The sequence below is a fragment of the Lithobates pipiens genome, unplaced genomic scaffold (genome assembly GCF_037356315.1).
Source record: "Lithobates pipiens isolate NorthernLeopardFrog02 unplaced genomic scaffold, aLitPip1_a1.2 Scaffold_16, whole genome shotgun sequence".
Lineage (NCBI taxonomy): Eukaryota > Metazoa > Chordata > Amphibia > Anura > Ranidae > Lithobates > Lithobates pipiens.
Window position 1 is genome coordinate 134,405,218 of NW_027507748.1, and position 20,591 is coordinate 134,425,808.

At 43.1% G+C, this 20,591-nt stretch overlaps 1 protein-coding gene across 2 annotated transcripts in view; it reads right to left on the reverse strand.

The window, feature by feature from the left end:
* RAP1GAP2 (RAP1 GTPase activating protein 2) overlaps positions 1–20,591 on the reverse strand; it is a 1,165,364-nt gene that overhangs the window by 754,591 nt on the left and 390,182 nt on the right. For both annotated transcript variants that reach the window (XM_077480481.1, XM_077480477.1), the window contains one exon: positions 14,662–14,697. In XM_077480481.1, the coding sequence (XP_077336607.1) occupies positions 14,662–14,684 (23 nt within the window). In that variant the 5' untranslated portion in view covers positions 14,685–14,697. The remainder of the gene's footprint in view (positions 1–14,661; positions 14,698–20,591) is intronic.

The following is a 20,591-nucleotide window of genomic DNA, read 5'->3' on the forward strand; positions in this document are numbered from 1 at the left end:
GGCACTCTGCACATATTCAGTTTGCTAGGCAGTTTTTTTTTTTGGGGAAGGGGCATGTGATCGGCACAGGGCCAATAAGCACTGTCCAGACAGAGGGTCAGGGGTCTTCCAGCCTCATAGGGCATTTGGAGGAGAATGAAAACTCCTCCAACAAGCTTTAACCAGACACTGATAAAAGTCTGCTATATACTGCTGATGATAAAAGGTATTTAGCTGTTTATATTTACTAAAATAATTGCTCTGTGAACTGTGGGAGACCAGATATAGTGAATGCAGGGTCCTGGGTTTAGTAACACTTTAAGCTGAGTAAACACGTAGCGAAATTCATCTGGCTCAGTGGGAACCAGACCCATTTTAGTGTGTTTGTGTGTGTGTGTGTGTACTACTGTCTGCTCAACAGAAGCGGATCTAATGATCGGCTTCTGTCAAACAGTCATGCTGGAAAACCAGCATTCGATCAGTGCATGCAGCCACAGGTGGGGGGAGTCCCCTCTGTCAGAAGACAATAGCATGGCAGGGGAGAGCCACATTGTCTTTGGGGGATGCAGGGATCTGTAAGGGCTTTTTTTTTTCATTCAACCCACTGGTTGAATGAAAAAACGATATATGTGTATACCCAGCTTTAAAATGCTGCCAAGTGTGTTTTTTGATGAGATGGGAGCAGCACCAAGGCAGCAGCAGCAGCCATTCCCCTCCCTAATGTTTTTTCAGAAGTTCCTTGAACTGCAGATGATTAATCTCCCATTTGATGGTGCCTCCAAAATTTCAAAGCCAATGCCACTTGGCAGAGCTATCTGTATGACACCAATGATCTGTTTAGCGGTCTGTAAAAGTGACATTCTGACAACCAATGTAAGGACGGGCATTCTTCTTACTGGTCATCACTGATTTTATTTTAGCGGGGGTTCTCCAAGACCAGAAAATTATTTCAAGGGTTTCTCTGGGGTAAAAGGGTTGAGAAAAGCTGCTCTATAGTATCCTTCTTCGCCTTCCCCCCGAGCTGCTGCATAAAAAGATATGTAGGGAAATGAGGGGAGGGGTGGAGGAGCTGGCCCAGCACAACCAGTAATAAGAGAGAAAAGCTATGACATGCGAGGAAAGAATGAGCTGTGTTAGGGAATTAACACTTTGGAAACGTCAAATTTTTGGAAAGTAAAAACAATGCACCAGGGGCGTCGGGAGGGGGTGGCTAGGGGTGGCTGAAGCCCCGAATGTGACCCCTGAAAAGCCCAGAGTCAATGGAATGCTGCATTCCATTGTTAACCCTGAGTTAGCCGCACTCGCTAATAGATCGGTCCCCGACTGCCAAAATTTGTGGCCGAGTGCCGCTGGTCCCGCCTTCTGGAGCGTGACGTTACGTCCATCTTAGCCTGCAGGCTCCAGAAGGTGGGAACGCTACATCCCCGCTCGGGCGGGCGGCTCGGCTCTCCTCTCCTCGGCTCGGCTCTCACGGTGCATGACTGACTGCTGTGATCACACACACACACCACGACTGAGCTAGGTCCGTCAGACACAGAGTGTGTGTGTGTGTGTGTAGGTCAGTGTATGTAGGTCAGGCAGGTCAGTGTGTGTAGGCCAGGCAGGTCAGTGGTCAGTGTGTGTAGGTCAGTGTGTATAGGTCAGTGGTCAGTGTGTGTAGGTCAGTGTATGTAGGTCAGTGGTCAGTGTATGTAGGTCAGTGGTCAGTGTATGTAGGTCAGTGGTCAGTGTGTGTAGGTCAGTGGTCAGTGTATGTAGGTCAGTGGTCAGTGTGTGTAGGTCAGTGGTCAGTGTGTGTAGGTCAGTGTGTGTAGGTCAGTGGTCAGTGTATGTAGGTCAGTGGTCAGTGTGTGTAGGTCAGTGGTCAGTGTATGTAGGTCAGTGGTCAGTGTATGTAGGTCAGTGGTCAGTGTGTGATGGTCAGTGGTCAGTGTGTGATGGTCAGTGGTCAGTGTGTGATGGTCAGTGGTCAGTGTGTGTAGGTCAGTGGTCAGTGTGTGTAGGTCAGTGGTCAGTGTGTGTAGGTCAGGCAGGTCAGTGGTCAGTGTGTGTAGGTCAGGCAGATCAGTGTATGTAGGTCAGTGGTCATTGTATGAAGATCAGTGTGTGTAGGTCAGGCAGGTCAGTGTGTGTAGGTCAGGCAGGTCAGTGGTCAGTGTATGTAGGTCAGTGTGTGTAGGTCAGGCAGGTCAGTGGTCAGTGTATGTAGGTCAGTGTGTGTAGGTCAGGCAGGTCAGTGGTCAGTGTATGTAGGTCAGTGTGTGTAGGTCAGGCAGGTCAGTGTGTGTAGCTCAGGCAGGTCAGTGTATGTAGGTCAGTGGTCAGTGTATGTAGGTCAGGCAGGTCAGTGTAATGGTCAGTGTCAGGCAGGTGTGTTTATTTAGTAAGTCACACATCCCCACCACCCAGGCCAAAAAAAAAAGCCGTGCCCCCCCCCCCCCGCTTCTTTGACTTCGGGCTGAAGCCCCTGGTCTTTTTGCCACCTGGCAACGCCCCTGCAATGCTCGCAAGCATTTAAAATACTTGAGTTTTTCCCATGCGATTTTTTAAAATTGGTGATAAGGTCTCTTTAAAAGCTTCACAGTGATTACTAACACTTTTGAAAGCATCTACATAATGGGCAAAGCAAAGAACCTATATGGAACTATTTAGGTAGTTTTTTTTTTTAAAACATACCTAAATGTTATATATTATTAGTCATTACCCAATTCAGCAGCATTGTCATATTAAAAGGGGTTGTAAAGGTAAAATGTAATTCTATGCATTAAGGTGAAAAAACATCTGACAGTGCCGCCCCCCCCCCCCCCCAGCCCCCCGTTTTTCTTACCTGACCCCTCGAAAGTCTCCCGCTCGCCTCCGACATCCTCTGCGCCGCTCAGCCTGGCCGTTGATTGGCTAGAGTGGATGGATTGAAAGCAGCGCAGCCATTGGCTCACGCTGCTGTCAATCACATCCAATGATGCCGGGGGCGGGGCCGAGCTATACAGTGAGTGGCTATAGCCGCCGGCTGTATCACGGGAGCGCGCCGCAAACATTTCTCACCATGCGAGGGAGCTTGCATGGGTGGGGAGGAGAGGGGAGGAGCCGAGACAGCCGCTGAGGGACCCCAGAAGAGCAGGTTCGGGGCCACTCTGTGCAAAACGAGCTGCACAGTGGAGGTAAATATAACATGTTTGTTATTTAAAAAAATAATAATAATTCCCTTTACAATCCCTTTAAAGCCAGAGCAGTCTCCACAGTAAAATCAGCAGGGAATAATGCTGCTATATTAAATTCAAGATGGTTAGAGAGATAACATTTTGCAATTTTTAGCATATAGTAGCCAGAGTCAAACAGAACTTTCACTCATGTATCCAATACACAGGGCAGATATCATCAAAGCTATGTTTATGCCCCTTGTGTATAAATTTCTAAAACCTAGTTGTATCAACCAAAGCAGTATGTATATAACATGTAACATGTTACATTTCCATTAAAATGTCACTAAACCCACATCATAAAAAACTATCAACAGATGCTGTATATTACATATTGTTAGTACTTAAAGTGGTCGTATACTCTTTTTTTTTTACTTTTACCTACAGGAAAGCCTATAATAAGGCTTAACTGTAGGTAAAAAAAATATCTCCTAAACCTATACGGTTTAGGAGATATTCCCCTCGGTATGCACCGCTGACTGGCCCATGCGCACAAGGGGATTCTCGGCTGAAAATCCGGCAGTGGCCGACCGGCCGGGATGAAATCTCCCGCGTGCATGCGCGGGAGTGACGATATTGCGGCTCCGGCCACTCACAGCGCCGGAGCCGCAATACATGGAAAAAACGCAGAGGGAGCATGTCAGCTCCCTCGGCGTGGATCGGGCCAGATGTTCTCTATCTCCCCCTGCTGTCCAACTCCCCAATTCAGCTAGGGATTTTATAGAGCAGTGTTGGCAGCTCTGCACATGCTCAGTTTTTAGTGTATTTCTATGCTAAGCATTTTTTCCCTATCACATCTGAGCAGCTCATATAACTATAGAGTCACACACGTGGGTGTATACACAGTGGTAAATGCCAGCCCACTACCTACCACTTCTTGCATGCCCACTCACCAGCTAAGCACAATGAGGATGGGCTATTACACATGGATTGACGGACACTTCACCTCCCTCTTATTCATATACACAGGCCATAGGGGCGTGACAGCCTGTGGCTCACAGAAATCTGCCTCATCATGTTATTGCCAAAAAAGAATAAAGATTTGATATCAAATATATATTTTTATGACAATTTAAAACATTTTAATTATATTAATTATTTTTACTCTGAGGAAAGACTGGGAAAAGCTGGGTCACATGACAGTTGTATATTGATTAGGAAAAAAAGGTACTTATATATTTATTAAAATAATTACATTGCCATCATCAATATACAGAAATAGAAGGGGCAATGTAATTTAAACTGTGTGTGTTTAGTATCACTTTAAGAGAATGCTAGCGTACGTACCAATATTCAGATGACATCCGTGTGTGACGGAACACGTTGGGAGAAGTCAGGTCATGTGACATTAGCCATGCTTGGTAGTTGGCCATCCTACCATTCAGAAACATTCCTAATGATATGAGGATTTACACACAATTTTAACTACTATGTTTGTGAGTATTTGGGGTTCTCTTTTTTAAAATAAATACTTTTATCAGTAATACTGTGCAATGAAGTCTCTTCTAGCCTATTCCCATATGTTTATGCTGTGAGACCCTGTCCATGTTGGATCGTGTCAGTACTCAAGGAATTTATCATCTTAAGCCACGTACACACGGGCGGACTGTCTGGCCAACTAAGTCCGTCAGACAATCCGACGGACAGTCCGTCCTACTTTCGAATGAACGGACTTGACCACACACGATGAACAAACAGTCCGTTGAAAGCTTGCGCGATGACGTGTACAGCACGTACGACGGGACTAGAAATAGGACGTCCAATACACTGCAATGCAACCTTCTGCCGTGTAAATCCTTTCTAAGCATGCGCCATAATTAGTCCGTCCAACTAGCCTACTCACGAGCGGACTGTCCGCTGAAACCAAAGTTGGACGGACAATATTACGGAAATTCCGAAATACTTAGTCCGCCAGACTGTCCGCTGAAAAAGTCAGCTGAAGCCCACACACGAGCGGACTGTCCGCTGAAATGTGTTTCGGCGGACTAAGTTGGACAGACAGTCCGCCCGTGTGTACGCGGCTTAACATGTGTGGAGAGCTGGAGTAGAGTATTTTCAAGCGCATTTGACTACTTTTGATTAAGTAGTCCATCATTTAGGGTAAGGGTCCGTGTGAACTTCTATTGGTGACAGATCATTATCAGCACCCTTTTGTGTGGACCTGCACTCATTGGAACCTTATATGAGATGTTTTATTCACTAAACATTTGGACTCTTATTCGTGTATAAGGTGCTGCATTTATGTTGAACTATGTACCAATATTAGGAACAAAAAAAATCTCAGCCTGCAAGAAATCCCTTTTAGCCCTTTTAGCTCAACTTCGGACACGATAAAAGAAAATCCCCCTGCAGTGCCCCCCCCCCCCCCCCCCCGCCTCACCACAAACACACACAATTGCAAGGGTTAAATGATTGTTAGGTTTTGGGGGTTGCAGAAGAGGCTGCATTACTTACCTGATTCCTTCTATTCTTGTCTGTGCACTGCGGTCTCCTCTGTAAGTTGTTCCCAGCCGTGGTTGCACACTCTTGTACAATACAGGGTTAATATTCCTGCACTGTAAGTAATGATGCCAACGTTCTGCCCACAGGCTAGAGCTTCAGAGAGAAGAAGAGATCACCACAGCCAGCTGGATCTGGGAGTCAGATAAGTAATGCAGCCTTGCTGTTCCGGGGTTGAGGCACACCTTGCTTCACATGGTATTTGTTTAGACATTTAGCGTCCAAAGCATTAACAAAGTCCACTTACCAATACAGTAGACAATATCACTTTTAACTAGGAAGGCTGACCCATTGAGGATAACAATAAAAAATACCTCAGCAAAATGGCGGGCCCCCTCTGTTCTTTTTTGGAAAACAAAACTGCTGGCAAATCTGTAGTGTCACCGTTTATAGTTTTACTTGATGAGTCAGGCCATTTCATGCGGCCCTCGCACCGCTCCTCCGGCGCAGCATCCCCCTCCTCTCTGCCTCCACCTTGTCCCAGTAGTCGGGAGCAGAGAGGAGGATAGAACTCCTCCACCAGATCCTGCACCCCCTAGTGCCTGCCTCCCCTGGTCTTAGACAATTATTTTTTTTTTTTTAAATAACAAACTTATTACTTACCTCCACTGTGCAGCTCATTTTGCACAGAGTGGCCCCAAACCTGGTCTTCTGGGGTCCCTCGGCGGCTGTTTCAGCTCCTCCCCCCAAGGACTAACCACCTTCATGCGAGCTCTCTCGCATGGTGGTTAGTCCTTGCGGGAGTGCTTCCGTGATACGGCTGGCGGCTATAGCCGCTCACTGTATCAATCGGCCCCGCCTCCCGGCGCACCGCGTCATTGGATGTGATTGATAGCAGCGCGAGCCAATGGCTGCACTGTTTTCAATCCATCCACTCTAGCCAATCAACAGCCAGGCTGAGCGGCAAAGAGAACATCGGGGGCAAGCGCAGCAGGTGAATGGGCTCAGGTAAGTAAAACAGGGGGGGGGGGGGCCCGGATGTTTTTTCCCCTTAATGCATAGGATGCATTAAGGTGAAAAAACGCAAACCTTTACAATCCCTTTAATCCTGCACTGTATGTGGTGGCGACAAGGTAGTGACTGTGGCCAGGGGCAGCGGCCAAAGGAGGCCACGAGGGACAGATTGAGGGAGCTGCTCAAGCAAGGGAAAAGTAAGTATTATAGTCTCTTTTGCACCCCCTTGACCTAAGAATCATTTAACCCTTGCAATGTGGGGGGCCCAGTACACGAGTATTTTGTTGTTGTTGCGCCCAGGCTTGGGATTTAATTTCTGGAAACAGAAAATATTAATTAGGTGTATACATTCCACTAACATCTGTTTAGCTTTTACATGCGCACCATACGCATCTCATATATCTGCCAAAACTCATTTATGATGCTGGCAACAGAATCCAAAATCAGTGAAGGTTAACGATACACAGTCAGGTGCATCAGACAGCCTCTTTCTGTATGCTAAATTACTACAGCACAAACACAATCTAATGAGATTTGATGCAATGCTTCGTGAATATAAACAATTAGTGACTGGCACTGATTGTGCTAAAAAATATCTTTCTTTAGGAAAGAAACTCTGTTCTTACAACTGTTAGTAATGGATGGATATGATATATTCATAGAAATACCTACTTTTTATTTCTGAAAGACAGTGGGGTTGATTTACATAAGGTAAATAAACTGTGTACTTTGCAAGTGCAGTTGCACTCATTTTCCCCAGAGCTTAGCGAAGGTGGTAAAGCTCTGCTGATTTCCATCATCCAATTAAGTGAATGCAGAAATTCCGTTTTTTTTTTTCATTGCACCTGATTGGGTATTCTTTACAAAGTGAAGGTCCGCACATTCACTAAGCTCTGGGGAAAACGAATGTCAGTGCAAAGTCTACTTGCCTTTAGCAAATCGTAAATCAAACCCAGCGTAGATTCTCAGCATCAAAGTATCAAATTTGCCTTTGTTCACCAGAGTATTCTACATGTGTTTTGCTCTTATTTATTATGTTGCGGGCTGTTTTTCTGCACTACTGAGCTGCAAAATAGAGAAGTTGCACATTATATGCTGCAGATTCTATCCACGTAGTATTTATGCTTGTTTTGCCTAGGACATAAAAAAAGGTTTAGTACAAGCAATTGCAATAAGGCTCCTTTCACACTGGGGCGGTGGGTCCGTTGGCGGTCAAGCACCGCTATTTTTAGCGACGCTTTACCGTCGTATTTGCAGGAGTATTTTTAACCCCCGCTAGCGGCCGAAAAAGGGTTAAAACCACCCGCAAAGCGCTGCTACACTTTGCCTGCGGTATAGCCGCACTGCCCATTTATTTCAATGGGCAGGAGCGGTGGAGGAGCGGTATACAAACCACTACTTCACCTCACCAAAGATGCGGCTAGCAGGACTAGCACTAAAGTGTGAAAGCCTTTGGGGCTTTCACAATGGAGACAAAGCAGTGGCTGTTTCCCTACCACTACATACTGTTTACTGACTGCCCTGCCACTACAAACTGCTCATTGACTGCCCAACCACTACATTCTGTTTCACTGACTGCCCTGCCACTACAAACTGCTTTATAATTGCCCAACCACTACATACTGTTCACTGACTTCCCTGCCACTACATACTGTTTACTGACTGCCCTGCCACTACAAACTGCCACTACATAGAAACCCTATTGCACTACTTCGTACTGCTCACTGACTGCCCTGCACTTTCCTACTGCTACATACCATACACTCCACAGCTCTGCACTGCCAGTTCTTACTGCCCTTCACTGTATACTGCTCATTGCACTTTTTAAGTACTGCTCTACACTGTTACTACAGTCATACCAAATGGTGGAATGGAGGGATCCCTATTTGGTAGACCTTACGGGTCCCATAAATTCTACAGGTGGCCCTGTCCACTACAAGCACCAAATGGCTGCAGGTCAGGCACCTTGGATCTAGTGATGGTGTACCATGGCATCCCAGATGTTTTGGAACTACATTTCCCATGATGCTGAACTACACTGCCGAGTGCATGAGCATCATGGGAAATGTAGTTCCAAAACATCTGGGGTGCCAAGGTTCGCCATCACTGATCTAGGCCATAAGTTGACAAAATGTAGTACTGAGTATCCTCAAAAAAGACTGGTTGCAATGTATGGGGGATACACTTTGATTAGAGAAGTATATATACCATGTCTCCCCCCTCTCTTTTCAGGGTACTGATTGTAACTCCACATTACTAAAGCTGTTACTAAAGTTTGTATTAACTCTTTCATGTATACCGAGTGCCCAATGTCTTAGAACTATCTCTGGTACGCATTGGTACAACTGTAACTCCTTATTGTTACTTATATATGATATATTACTTAATGCTTTATGTTCAAGAATTCAGACTGAATTTTTATGTACCTTGACATGTCAATTGCTGTATACTTCAATAAAAACATTTAAACGAGAAGTATACATTCCAAAACTGCCCCCTTGAGTATGAGAACCTCTGGGGTCCCTGGTTGGACACCCCAAGCTTGAGCCCACTTGATTTAGTAATGGATAGACTTCTTGTAGGATAACACACACCTCTAAAAAAATACAGCTTTATATGTCTGAAAGGCTACCTAGATGTACTATTTGAGCCACCAAGGGTATTCAAACTGGTATGATAAACGTATTGTCTAATGTCAGTTGTACATTTTTGGTGTAATATGACTGATGGTTTTTAGTTTGTGTGTGATCCAAATGGCACATGTTATTCCTTTGTTTGTTCTCGAAAAGTTGGAAATACGTTTTTCAATAAAAATATTTTTGATTTAAAAAAAAAAGTACTGGGTATCATAAACAACTGCCATGGGTTTCTTTTTTTCATAAAATACTGTGTTCCTCTTAATTATGTTTTCATTTTAATCCTCTTTTTTTTTTGTATCTCAGTTCTGTTAATCTTGTCAAGATTTTTTTTAGCCACTTGCTGTTTAATTACATGCTGCAGCTTTGCTCTGGATCAGTTTCCCGATAGCAACAATGGTGGAGCATGTCTGCTCAATATAGGGTCTATTTATGAAAAAGAATAAAAAATAGCTGAGCGAACATTTCAGCATTCATATACACACACCTCCCTGTAATGTTTGTAATAAGTAAAAAAAAATTTCCCTAAGTATTTCCTATGATTGCCAGCTCTAACTAGTGGTTCTAATGCAGTATTTTTCTGAAATATCACAATCAGGAAAATACCACATTATGGCCACTAGATGGAACTGAAAATCATAGGAAGTACATAGAAAACGACATTCCCCACATATTCCAAACAATACAGGGATTTTTGTAATGACTGTGCAAATGCAAAGACAGTTCAAACCAAAAACCCCCATGGGTTCCATCATCCAATCATGTGCAAGCAAAAATGCTGTTTTTTTTTTGTTTTGTTTTTTTATATCCCTTGCATTTAATTGGTTATTCTTTGCAAAGTGAAGCTTCACCTCATTTACTAAGCTCTGGAGCAACTGCACTTTGCAGAGTGGACAGTCGATTTGCCTTTAGTAAATCAACCCCTATTTGTCATCATTCCACTTATTAAGGCAGACAACAGTTAGAGGCCTGTGGTCTCCCTATAACAAGAAGCCCTTTCACAAGAACCTGCCTTGCAGGATAATCAGCTATCATTTTATCAAAAGCTGCAGATAGGCCAACCACCAAGCACCAGTCATGTGAGTGGATGGTGTTTGAGTCAAATGTAATAGAATGGTGGGGGAATGAGCGTAAGGGGAGTATGTGCTGCTGGGGGACTGAGCTTCAAAGCAAACCTACCTTACTTGGATTATTACAGAGTTTGCTTTTTTTTTTTCTTCATAAAGATTTTTTCCCTAAAAACCTCACCTTTGCTACTTTATTGTATATTGCAGACTTTTTTGGGGATCTAAGTCTCCGTTGATTTTGCTTTTGCACGTTTATTGAACACAAAGAACTTGATAAGGGCCAACAACATTCAGACTGAAATCAAGCCTCAAAACATTGATTTTATAGAGAAAAAAAATGTAAATACAATGAATAAAGCAATAAGCAGTGATGAGCAAATTTACATAAAGAAAAGCCATTTTGTCCTGAATAGACGTGACCAATAGAATGAATATAATATCACACAGTATATGCAAAAATGAACCATCCGGGAAAAGATTTTCTCTTTCTCCTTCATCTGTTTGCTATTGTTTTTCTAATAGAGTATTTTTTCTTTCTAAATACCCTTTTTTTCCACCTTATTTTTCCCGTAATGATCCTGAGAATTAAAAGTGCTCTAAAAGCCAACTGGCATAGGTACTGCAATCAGCAGCCTGGTTGCCAGACAAAGATCTAATTTGTATGAGAAGTGCAGGAGTCTTAATCGGCTGGGACAAGAGAAAAGCTTTTATTTTCCATGCAGCAGAAATAAGGTGCACATTAAATGATATCACATTTTTCTAATATGAATGCCAATTATATTATGCTTTAGAGACTGGCAGAATCAAGAAACACACCTTCAAGAGCAAAGAAGAAGCAAATATTAGAAACGAAATTCCTAGTTCTTTGAAGATACGTTATTTGTAGTCTTATTCACTAACACAGTGCACAGAGCAGTGTTGATACAGGAAGTGCCAACCAGCTACACACCATCTTTTAAAGTGCATCTAATCCCAAGAACAAACATTTAATATATTGCAGCTTACCAGTCCTTCGAAGTCTTGGTTGAATTAATTTCATATTTTCAGGCTTCTTATTCGTTATTTTCCCCTAGTTATCCTGCCAGAAGCACACTTCTTATGCTAGGGTGGCACTCACTTACTCTACTTTATCTATGCAGGATCAGCATTTTCACCCTAAGACAGGAAGTGTTTATGGAAGCAAGGTGCCCCTCCATTCACATTGAAAACATTGAACAATATTTTCATATTGAAACCAGAGTTCCTGCCGCAAAAATATTTTTTTAAAAGTACATTTATGCCTTGTACACACGATCAAACAATCTGGTGGAAAAGTCCGGCGGACAATCCGCCCGCGTGTAGGCTTCGGCGGACTTTTTTCACCCAAAAGTCCGGCGGACTAAGAAAGTATTTGTGCACTCCAATCTGTCCACCGGACTCGAATTTCAGCAGACAATACGGCCGTGTGCATCCTCTGGGACTGTGACATCATAATGGGCAGGGACATCATTCGGTGATGTCCCTATATAAGTCGCTGCACGCTGCGTCTCTGTCAATGTGACCGTAAACAGTGACGAGGCAACATCTCCTGAAGAGAAGAACAGAAGAACAGAAGGTGGCGACAGCGGCAGCGGCGACAGAAGACCGGGCCAACGCTTGTAAAAGAGCTAGAAGAAGGTGCGATGGCCCGGCAAGAAGAACCGAAGAGGGGGGACAAGACCCCCAAAGAGGGGGACAAGACCCCCGAAGTCGGAAGAAGAGGGCCGCGGCGGCGAAGAAGAAAGCCGGGCTCCTCCGCTAGTAAAAGAGCTAGCAGAAGATAGCGGAGGAGTCCGGCGAGAAGACCCCCGAAAAGGGAAGAAGACCCCCGGAGCTGTGCAATAAACTATTTTAACCCTTGTGTGTTGTGTTTTTTTACATTTTTTTCCACAGGTGAATGGGTAGGGGTACATTGTACCCCATACTCATTCACATAGGGTGGGGGGCCGGGTTCCAGGGGCCTCTTATTAAAGGGGGCTCCCGGATTTCGATAAGCCCCCGCTCGCAGACCCCGACAACCAACGGCCAGGGTTGTCGAGAAGAGGCCCTTGTCCTCATCAACATGGGGACAAGGTGCTTTGGGGTGGCCCCCCCTTCCCCAAGGCACCCCCCATGTTGAGGGCACGTGGCCTGGTACGGCTCAGGAGGGGGGGTGCTCGCTCGTCCATACCCCCTTTCCTGGCCGGCCGGGTAGCGTGCTCGGATAAGGGTCTGATATGGACCTAGGGGGGACCCCCACTCAGATTTTTCGGCGTAGGGTTTCCCCTTTAAGTCCATACCAGGTGATGGGGCCAGCGACGCCTCCTTCGCTGGCCCCGGCTACCTGGAGACGCGCTCAAAATGGGCAGACTTTCCTCCGCGTGTGTGGGCGAGTCCGTTCATTTCAAAAGTACGGCGGTTAGTCCGGCGGACTTAGTACGCCATATTAGTCCGCTGCAAAAGTACTGTGTGTGGGCAAGTAGCTCGTTCGGAAAGTCCGACGGACAGTCCGGCGGAAAGTCCGCCGGATAGTCTGCTACGTGTGTACGCGGCATTACTGTAGCTGCTGACTTTTAATAAGGACACTTACTGTCCAGGGAACCCTCAGTGTCGCCCCCCCAGGCCAATTCGTCCATCGTATCGGCTGCAGGTGCCGCCATTTTAACTAAGGGAAACTGGCAGTGAAGCCTTCACAGCCGGTTTCCTGATGGGCGCTTTGAATGGCCAGTTCAGACCCCAGAAGGCAGCGGGGGTGAAGGAGGAGGGCTCGCCACAGAAGAGGACATGACGTCCTACACCGTGACTGAGCTAGGACAGAAGTACACTTATTACTTCTAAAAAGGTATGAAAGAGAAAATATATATATATATACATAGATATCCAAAAACAAGTGGTGGAAGGGTGGTCTTTAATTTAAGACCATCTTGTAAAAGTGGATGGAACTCCGCTTTAAATTCTGTCTGAACCTAAAAACAAAAATGTATTATATTGCTGCTTACCAGTTCTTATATGAGAGGTATGCATTAATTTTCTCCATAACAATTCTAACAGACTTGTTGATAACATTATTTGAGATAACACTGTAGAGCGCATGGGATGTAGAAAAGTACGAATAGATATAACAAAACATTTTCGATAGTATATTTAACAGATTACAAGGGACCAAATAAGAATTATTCTTAGAGTTTACATACACTTTAACAATTTACAATGCAGGTAACCGAAAGCCTAGAAAACAAAGAGAAAAACTTGTTCAAATAATGGACACAGATATTCCATCCTAGAGCCCCGTACACACAGGCTGAATGTCTGGAAACATCAGGAGGATAAAAACAATTGGGTGACATTCGGCCTGTGTGTATGTCGGTCTGTCCGACAGAAGCTGGACGTTTTGTCTGGCTTCTTGTGGATGAGCATGCTCCCGATTAGCACTCTCAGCCAATGGCAGAGCATGCTGATTGGAGTGTTATAGCGGGGGGGGGGGGTCCCCCTGTCAGAACACAACAGCTCAGCAGGGGAGATCATTGTACTAACTTTGTATAGTTAGTACAGCGGCTCTGACCGGAGCTGACAGTTTTTTTGAACGAAAAACAAAAGGCTTAAGCAACATTATCTAGTGAAATACCAACAGGGTAATTATATGATTATTTTAAAAACAAATTTGTGTCCATTCTATAAACTAAAAAGCAGAGAGTGCAAATTCTGGTGCAGCTCTGCATAGAAACCAATCAGCTTCCATGTTTTATTGTCAAAGCTTATATGAACAAGCTAAAGTTAGAAGCGGATTGGCTACCATGCACAGATGCACCAGATTTTGCACTCTCCAGCCTTAGTAGATCATCCCCGTCCCTCACTAAACTTCCTAAGAGCAGTTAGACCGAGCCATTCTCAAGACAGGAAGCTACTGCTTGCCTGTTTCTTTAAATAACCCACAGTGCTCTGGGAATTGTTTGTCAATTAAATAACATTTTTTATTTGTAAAATAAATAACGTACATAAAGTAAAAAAAATATAAGACGGTTATTTAAAATGAGAAAATATAAATAATTTGAATTGAAACCATTATAGATCACTTTTAATGAATTAATAACTTTTGCCTCCATTTAAAAAATAGTATTTATTGGAAGTCGTTATGAAATATGCTGATATGATCATTGTACGCAACAAAAGTCCCAAATTGGTTCAGAAATTTGCTATTAATCCCGTTTTCATGCAAGCCTTTTTTTTAAAGGACCACAGAAATGTCAAAGCAGATTGTTTATGTAAACTGTCAATTTGTCAAATTAACAAAACAGATTAAATTAGTAGAAAGTAAACCAAGGTTTAACTTACTTGACTTTCAGGCTGGCCAGCATTGCTTTGTCAATCCTGTAAGAATAAAATCAATAGACCAATTAATTATTTAGCTTTTACTTACTATTCAAACTGCATCAGTGTTTCAAAAAGAACCAAAAACACTGCGCTATTCGAATGTGTAACCAGTATACAAACAGCAGCTAACACAACATCTAGGTGTACAAATGTGACATAATAAATTTTTGTGAAAAACGTGTAGCGCTTATTTGTTTTTACCACATTACAATGTGACCAATGTAATCAATACATGTGTTAGACTGTGCACAAAACACATAAAAAAGAAATATATAAACACTCAATTACTGTATATGTAAAGCTAGAATGTCCAAGTAAATAAATATGAAAAAAATGTGTCCACAAAAGTGGAAAAACAGGATGAAAACAGATGAAGAGTTCTCCAGATTTTCCAAGGTTACTGTGTGTGACACGATGAAGTGAAAAACAGTCCTACACCTTCTCCAAAGGATAATCACACAATCACCGCGTGAACCCTCCACCACATAAAATGGGGGCTTACCAGATTTAATGGATCCTACTCAAAATTATATTTGGAGGATCATATGTGCTTGTAGGTATACATAGGCTATTTTTGGAGTGTTGTCTTTTTCTGGAAGGCTTTCAAGTGTAGCTATTTTCTCTGCGGTATGTCTCCATCCACATAGATCATCATAGGTAGTGGGATAGATATAAAGGAAGAGAGCAGGGACCACAATAGTGTAACTCCGTTTTTCGTTTCAAATAATTTAATTAAAAATTATCAAACTCACGTGTACAAAGAACATAAGCGCTTTTTCAGTAAAATCTCAGGCTGCAGTGAAGTCCCGACGCGTTTCGTCTTAAGCAGCACCCCAGATGATGTCTGCTTAAGACGAAACGCGTCGGGACTTCACTGCAGCCTGAGATTTTACTGAAAAAGCGCTTATGTTCTTTGTACACGTGAGTTTGATAATTTTTAATTAAATTATTTGAAACGAAAAACGGAGTTACACTATTGTGGTCCCTGCTCTCTTCCTTTATATCTATCCCACTACCTATGATGATCTATGTGGATGGAGACATACCGCAGAGAAAATAGCTACACTTGAAAGCCTTCCAGAAAAAGACAACACTCCAAAAATAGCCTATGTATACCTACAAGCACATATGATCCTCCAAATATAATTTTGAGTAGGATCCATTAAATCTGGTAAGCCCCCATTTTATGTGGTGGAGGGTTCACGCGGTGATTGTGTGATTATCCTTTGGAGAAGGTGTAGGACTGTTTTTCACTTCATCGTGTCACACACAGTAACCTTGGAAAATCTGGAGAACTCTTCATCTGTTTTCATGCTGTTTTTCCACTTTTGTGGACACATTTTTTTCATATTTATTTACTTGGACATTCTAGCTTTACATATACAGTAATTGAGTGTTTATATATTTCTTTTTTATGTGTTTTGTGCACAGTCTAACACATGTATTGATTACATTGGTCACATTGTAATGTGGTAAAAACAAATAAGCGCTACACGTTTTTCACAAAAATTTAAACTGCATCAGTGACCTGAAATTGGCTCTCTGCTTAGATGGAGTCACTGTAGCTAAACTCTCTAGCTCATAGATCAATCATAGAAAGAACTTGATCAGCAGATATAGACTGATCAAAACACAATGCTGCATTTAAATCACATCTACGGACAGACATCTACGGAGATAAGCATCCGGTAAACATTAAATGGAAACCATTCTTCTTATTTATTAGTAAAGAAGAAGTAGCATGTTGCCTAAAGCAATCAAATCAGATTGCAGCTACCATTTCCCTAAGGCAGAAATTCAACAGAAGACAAATGACTGGTGAAGATAGGCAAAACACTTTTCTTACTTTCAACCACTTTTAAGATGTCAAACAGGCATATTGGATTTCAACGTCCCTGAATACATGCATACAAACTAAGTATCAATACATTTATTTTACCCTTTTAGAATAAAACTTACTGTAAACACTCTCTTGGTGGCTCCAGTTGGGTTTTCCCTAAAGAAGACCGTATTTCTTCCCACCCCCACAAGATCATAACAAAGGTATTATTCTATTGCAGCTGGATTCACCTATCATTTTATCCTACTAGACATAATCCCTCAGGAGTATGAAACCAGCATTTGGCTATGTAATAGATTCTGCGGATGGGTGAAAATAAGGATTCTGGTGAGTAGAGGTCACCACTAAAACCAAAAGGAGGGTTTGAGAGAGAGTCATATGGTAATGGTGAACAGGACAATACCAGGTTCTCAGAAGGGTCAAATAAAAAGTCAAGCTGTTTATCGCTTAACCTCCCTGGCGGTATGATTCAGTCTGGAATTAGGTGCTGAAAGCGGTACAATTATTTTGCACGGAAATCTGGCTTTTATTTTGTAGTCCTGTAATTCTTAGGAATAATGCTCTTAAATCTGTTCAAACCAGAGTCTAGCAGACATCCCGGGTATGATAAAGTTTATAATATAATAAAGAATAATAAAAATTATTCAATAATGTAATCAAATCCAAAAACACTGAAAAATTTACACTTTTTGGTTGCTATGGACAATCTCCAAATTCCAGGCAGTAAAAAACAGTATTTATAATATAAAAGTGCATGCAGGGCACTGCACAGACCACTAGGGACAAAGGGGGTGTGTATTTTTTAATACAGCACTGTAATCTGTAAGATTACAGTGCTGTGTGTGTTTTGTGTGTTTTAACTTTTTTGAATTTGCCGCCGTTCTCCGCTCCCGTGCGCCGTAACGCCGCAGGGAACGGAGCTCGGCGGCATTCGGCACTGTGAATCGAGCGGAGGACAGCTCGATCACACAGCGCGGCGGACATCGCTGTATCCAGGGGACAAGGTGAGTAACTCTCCCTGTGTCCTCCCCTGCATCGAGCGAAGCCATCCCGAGTCTGGCTCGCGGTTACCGTTTCTATTAGTAAATTCCTACCCCGAGCCAGACTCGGGATTACCGCTAGGGGGGTTAAATATACAACTATTATAAGTCTTAGAAAAGCTCTATACATTATAAGAGTGGACACCATTTTTTAGTCACTGTTGCATTAAAAAAAATAGAAACATAAACTGAACCTATGCTTTGCCCAAGAAGACTCCTGCAGCCACTTATACTCACCTTCCCTTTTTTCTTTTTTGTACTGCATGACAGTGATAGTGCTTGATGCTGGCTTAACTCAGGAACCAGCCCCATAACTTGGGAGCTAAGGGGTTGATTTACTAAAGGCAAATACACTGTGCACTTTGCAAAAGTGCAGATCCACTCTGAAAGTGCAATTGCTCCAGAGCTTAGTAAATGAGGGAGAGCTGTGATAACATCCATCATTCAATCATGTGCAAGCAAAAAAAAAATGTCTGTGATTGGCTATTCTTTGCAAAATGAAACTTTACCTCATGTACTAAGATCTGGAGCAACTGTATTTGCAGAGTGCAACTGCACTTTGCAAAGTTCACAGTATATTTTGCCATTAGTAAATCAATCCCTAAGAGAGTTCTAGCCCTCAGCAAGCTCTGCCTAGGATGGCCTTGGGATCTTCTTCTTCTCATTGTTCTGGTTAGGCAGCCTGCATACTCACCTGTCTGCCGGCTGCCCACGCTGTCTGTTCCCAGCAGTGGCTTGTATCTCAGTTGCTTGGTAATGAAGTGCAGCGCTGCACCTCCACTGCCCCAAAGTGCCCCCAGCTCCTCACAACAGTTACTTGCTGCCAGCTTTTACTTCCCCATCTTTCTTGTCAGCTACAGGGTAATAGTCTGGTCACATGTCCCCAGCTTTGTGATTGGTCCTGGTCACATGTCCCCAGCTTTGTGATTGGTCCATGCTGAAGGAGGTGTATTTTTAAAGTGCATCAGCCGGTGGTTCTGAACTTGTGATAGTGAGTCCTGCTAACCAAGTGCACTTGACTTGTTTTTGTTACTGACCCCTTCTACATAATTGCATACCCTGACTGCTTGCTGCCAATCCTGACCTTTGCTACATTACCATCTTTTTCTACTGTTTGCCACTTTCCCTAGCCCATTGTTGTTTCACCACGGTATGCCTTACTACTAGCTGCCAGCCAAACTCTTCTAGAGTGCCTTCCATCTTGTTTCTCCCATCACTCTCTTCTACCTTGGGTCCACTAGTGACATGCTGCAGCCAGAATATATATTGTTTTTGTATTAAGCCCTGAAGGCAACCTCATATTGCCAGGCCTGCTTGCCTTAGGAGCCAAAACCACAAAAAAAATTCCTGTCAAAACATTGTTTTGTGGATGGATCCACCCATGTGCATCTTACTTTTGATGGATATAAATTGATCTCAGTGGTTGCCATTTTTACTTTGCTTGTTGGATTATGTCAGATGCACGTTGGAGGTCTTCACCTACAATTGAGCAAGCCTGAGCTTCTGGTGTGTCTCTGTCCTTTAAATGAGAGAGGGCTACCACCAAAGCATGCCCGCACTGAAGTTATTTATTTGTATATTATGCATTTCTAGCTCTGTTGTGGCATCACTTATATCTGTATGTAATGAAAGTTGTTGAAATAGTATAGACTTTGTTTTTGTGCCTCGGTTCTCAATGGCCTGGAGCACTGAAGGAGCTCTGACCTTGCTCTGCAGGCTTGTTCCAGGCCAGTGACTAAAAAAAGAGTTGAAAGCTATGACTGGCAGGGAACTAGCATTGAAGGGTAGCCTTCATTTATCTCTCATTAGTGGTTTCCTAAAATAACCTACCTGAGGATAAACAGATTCAGCTACTATGTGCTTGTTTTATCTATTATTGACCTTGCATGCCATAAGTTACAATACTCCTAGTTTATACTGCATAATATTGTAAACGGTAGTGTTTGAACTAAAAGGAAAATAAAAATGTAATTTAAATAACTGCATGAGATTGTGGCATGGTATGATTAAGATTAAATACTTCATCTTATGAGCACTGCCCTAATGATGCTGAGATTTGGAGTTTGGGTACAGATGTCTAATGGGATGTAAACAAATTGTAATTATTTTCTGCCAGTCAAAATGCTACCAATTTCCTTGCACAAAGAAACAAACACATTTAAAGCAGAAATATAGTAAGAATATCAAATTTAATATATAGACTATGTTACAGGTTTAAGTCCTAAGCCTAAGGCCGCGTACACACGCGCGGACTGTTCGCCCAACTTTGTCCGTCCAACAGTTTCAGCAAACAGTCCGCTCAAAATTAGCATGGACGGACATGCCCACACACGACGAACGAACAGTTTGCTGAAACCGTGCGCGATGACGTGAACGGCACGTACGACGGGACGAAAAATACGACGTCCTATACACTGCATTATAGCTTTCGGCGTGAAAATCCTTTCTGAGCATGCGCGCAACTTTGTTTGACGAACAAGCCTACACACGAGCGGGCTGTTCGCTGAAACAAGGTTTCAGCGGACAGTTTTTCGGAAATTCCGAAAAACCTTGTCCGTCCAACTGTCCGCTGAAACTGTCCGCTGAAAGCCCACACACGAGCGGACTGTCCGCCCAAACACTGTTCAGCGGACAAAGTTGGGCGAACAGTCCGCCCGTGTGTACGCGGCCTTACAGTATGTGTCCAGCCTGGTAACACCACGGTACTATACCAACGCCTTTGTCTTCATCCTTCGTCTTCGCTCTCCATTTAACCTTCTGCACATTCACCCCACTTACCGCAGTAAATTTTTACTCATGTTTTAAAGTAATCAAACAAAGAATAAAAAAGAAAACCCTCAACCCAACAAATTTCACCTGTGTCAGGGCTTTGCCAGGGGTGCATATTGTGGTGTTGTTTCAACCAGAGCACATGGCCACATGTTTTCTTTTTTCTTTCTTTTTCTTTTTTAATTCTGTGTTTGATTTCTTTAATACATAAGTACAAATTTACTGGGTTAAGTAAGATGACC